The 2,915-nt window shown below is 33.9% G+C and overlaps 1 protein-coding gene across 1 annotated transcript in view; it reads left to right on the top strand.

Annotated features, from left to right (window-relative positions):
• Positions 1-171: 171 nt before the first annotated feature.
• The window catches only part of atp9a (ATPase phospholipid transporting 9A), a gene marked incomplete at its 5' end in the record, with an annotated part of 73,016 nt that continues 70,272 nt past the window's right edge, over positions 172-2,915 (top strand). The window contains 3 exon segments of the mRNA XM_014032834.1: positions 172-285; positions 419-527; positions 2,118-2,176. Coding sequence (XP_013888288.1) covers positions 172-285; positions 419-527; positions 2,118-2,176 — 282 coding nt within the window.

The raw sequence follows: 2,915 nt of genomic DNA, 5'->3' as shown, positions 1-2,915 counted from the left end.
GAAGGTCTGGTTGTGACCACTGAAGGTCTGGTTGTGACCACTGAAGGTCTGGTTGTGACCACTGAAGGTCTGGTTGTGACCACTGAAGGTCTGGTTGTGACCACTGAAGGTCTCAGTGTTGTCATATTTCAGGCAGTGAATGTTTCACAGTTCTTGGTTTTGTCTTCTCAGGTACTCTTCAATCAGTTCAAGTACTTCTTCAACTTGTACTTCCTGCTGTTGGCCTGCTCCCAGTTTGTGGAGGAGTTACGCTTAGGAGCCCTCTACACCTACTGGGTCCCTTTGGTAGGTCATAAATCAAACTGGTCATTCTGTTCCAGCTCCTCATCAGTTAATATTGTTCAATGTAACTTCAGCTTTGGATGTGTGTGCTGGTTTGTTGTTCTCTGCTCTGTAACTGTCACATTTAACTCTTTAGGGTCTGGTTTTGATTATCACCATCATGAGAGAGGCAATTGAAGAAATAAGATGTTACCTTCGAGACAAAGAGGTGAACTCTCAGATTTACAGCAAGCTTTCAACACGAGGTGAGATTTCAGATCTCTGATGCAGTTTGTGTGTTTATCAGTCTGTTATTTAAATGTCCAGATCAGCCTGAGCTGACCTGGACATATAAGTAACAGTATAACAGAATAAATAACAGTATAACAGTATAAATAACAGTATAAATAACAGTATAACAGTAAAAATAAGAGTATAACAGTATAAATAACAGTATAAATAAGAGTATAACAGTATAAATAAGAGTATAACAGTATAAATAACAGTATAACAGTATAAATAAGAGTATAACAGTATAAATAACAGTATAACAGTATAAATAACAGTATAACTATAAATAACAGTATAACAGTATAAATAACAGTATAAATAACAGTATAACTATAAATAACAGTATAACAGTATAAGTAACAGTATAAATAAGAGTATAACAGTATAAATAACAGTATAACAGTAGAAATAACAGTATAACAGTAGAAATAACAGTATAACAGTATAAATAAGAGTATAACAGTATAAGTAACAGTATAAATAACAGTATAACAGTATAAATAACAGTATAACAGTAGAAATAACAGTATAACAGTAGAAATAACGGTAAAACAGTAGAAATAACAGTATAACAGTATAAATAAGAGTATAACAGTATAAATAACAGTATAAATAACAGTATAACAGTATAAATAAGAGTATAACAGTATAAATAACAGTATAACAGTAGAAATAACAGTATAACAGTATAAATAAGAGTATAACAGTATAAATAACAGTATAACAGTATAAATAACAGTATAACAGTAGAAATAACAGTATAAATAAGAGTATAACAGTATAAATAACAGTAGGAAGCTGGTCCTGGTCAAACTGATTGGGGCTAGGGGAAATGGTGGGTAATTCAAAGCAGAGATGTAAAAGTGTACAGAAGAGGCCTGGGTATAAAGTGCTACCAGCAATAAAAAGCAGGAGGCCTCTTGTGGTTTCCATCACTTTGCTCCTTTGATGTGGCAGCTTGTTTTAGTCATAAACATAATCACTGGCTGCCTCCATCATAGTGACCCTTGTGCAGATTAGTGTTTTTAGAAACTTCATGGTGTCATTACGTTGTATRAAGGCTTTTGACTTAAAAGGAGACCATTTCCCTTTGGGTTTTTGAGCACTTTTAAACGAATCAGTTTTTAGTTCAACTTAATGTTTAGTTAAATGAAAAGYTACATTGTTGGTTTTCTTTTTATCTGTTTGTTATAAAGTGGCACCCAAAATGTTGCTGAGCTCTGAGTGTGTAACCATATTAATGCGCTTTAATGTCTTACATATGCAAAGCCTAAAGGTCGCAGCAGAGTTCAGGGGTCAGTGATCTTTTCCAAACAGTTTTGCCTGTTCWCTCCAAGTGGAATGAGAGAAAAGCCTGGACTCCCCCAGCATTCCTTCAAATCTGCAAGGAGAGCAGATTTCCCAAACACACTGAGCTGATTGGTTTGACGTGCAGCCTGCAGCAACTGATTCTTTTTAAAAACGATTGGATTAAAAACAGTAGTAGACTATTTCTTATTTATAATTGTCTCTTGTGAATTTCAGTTCATTATATCCATATGTTTGCTCTTTGTTCTGTGTTTCAGGCACAGTGAAGGTTAAAAGCAGCAGCATTCAAGTGGGCGATCTCATCATAGTGGAAAAGGTTTGTTGAAGGCTGTTTGTTGCAGATTTTATGAACATCTGTGAATGGTTGTGCCTTTTAGGACTGTCAAGTTTCCATTTACATCAGGGCAAATAAWGAGGGAGGGGCTGTTAATCATCAGTGCTCCTCTGCAGACTGAAGTGGAAGGAGTTAGTAAAGATTTTGTAATCTTCTGATCAATGTTCAGCCTCATTTTGACAAAAAACTAATATCTGCACAAGAACTTCAATTGGATTAAATTTGATTTTGAATGTAAATTTAAATTGATATATTTAGTGAAACAGCTGTTTTGTGACTCTTATTTTGGTGAAATACATAAACTTAAGTTGTTTGAAGTTTCTAGATTAAAATAAAACGTAGTTGAAAAGTTGTTAGAGGTTGTTATTTAACTACTTCCTGCTTGGCAGTAAGCCATTCGTGGTTTAAGTTCTTTTTTATTCTTTTTGAAAAGTTAAATAAATATGGTATTAGAGGACCTGCATTACAGTGGGTATCTAGTTATTTAGAAAATAGAAAACAATTTGTAGAAATAAATAATGTAAGATCTGAGTTTTGTAACATCTCATGTGGAGTGCCACAGGGTTCCATTCTCAGACCTAAGTTATTTATTTTGTTTGTGAACGATTTGGTAAATGAATCAGGTCTTTTTAGGTGTGTTCTATTTGTTGATGATACAACATTGTTTTGTTCCAGTAAAGATACAAAACAAATGTTGGACTTGATACAGACAGAATTTATG

This window comes from Austrofundulus limnaeus, unplaced genomic scaffold (genome assembly GCF_001266775.1).
Source record: "Austrofundulus limnaeus strain Quisiro unplaced genomic scaffold, Austrofundulus_limnaeus-1.0 Scaffold1550, whole genome shotgun sequence".
Classification (NCBI taxonomy): Eukaryota; Metazoa; Chordata; class Actinopteri; order Cyprinodontiformes; family Rivulidae; genus Austrofundulus; species Austrofundulus limnaeus.
The sequence above is the reverse complement of the archived record's forward strand: the minus strand, read 5'-3'. Positions and strand labels throughout refer to the sequence as shown.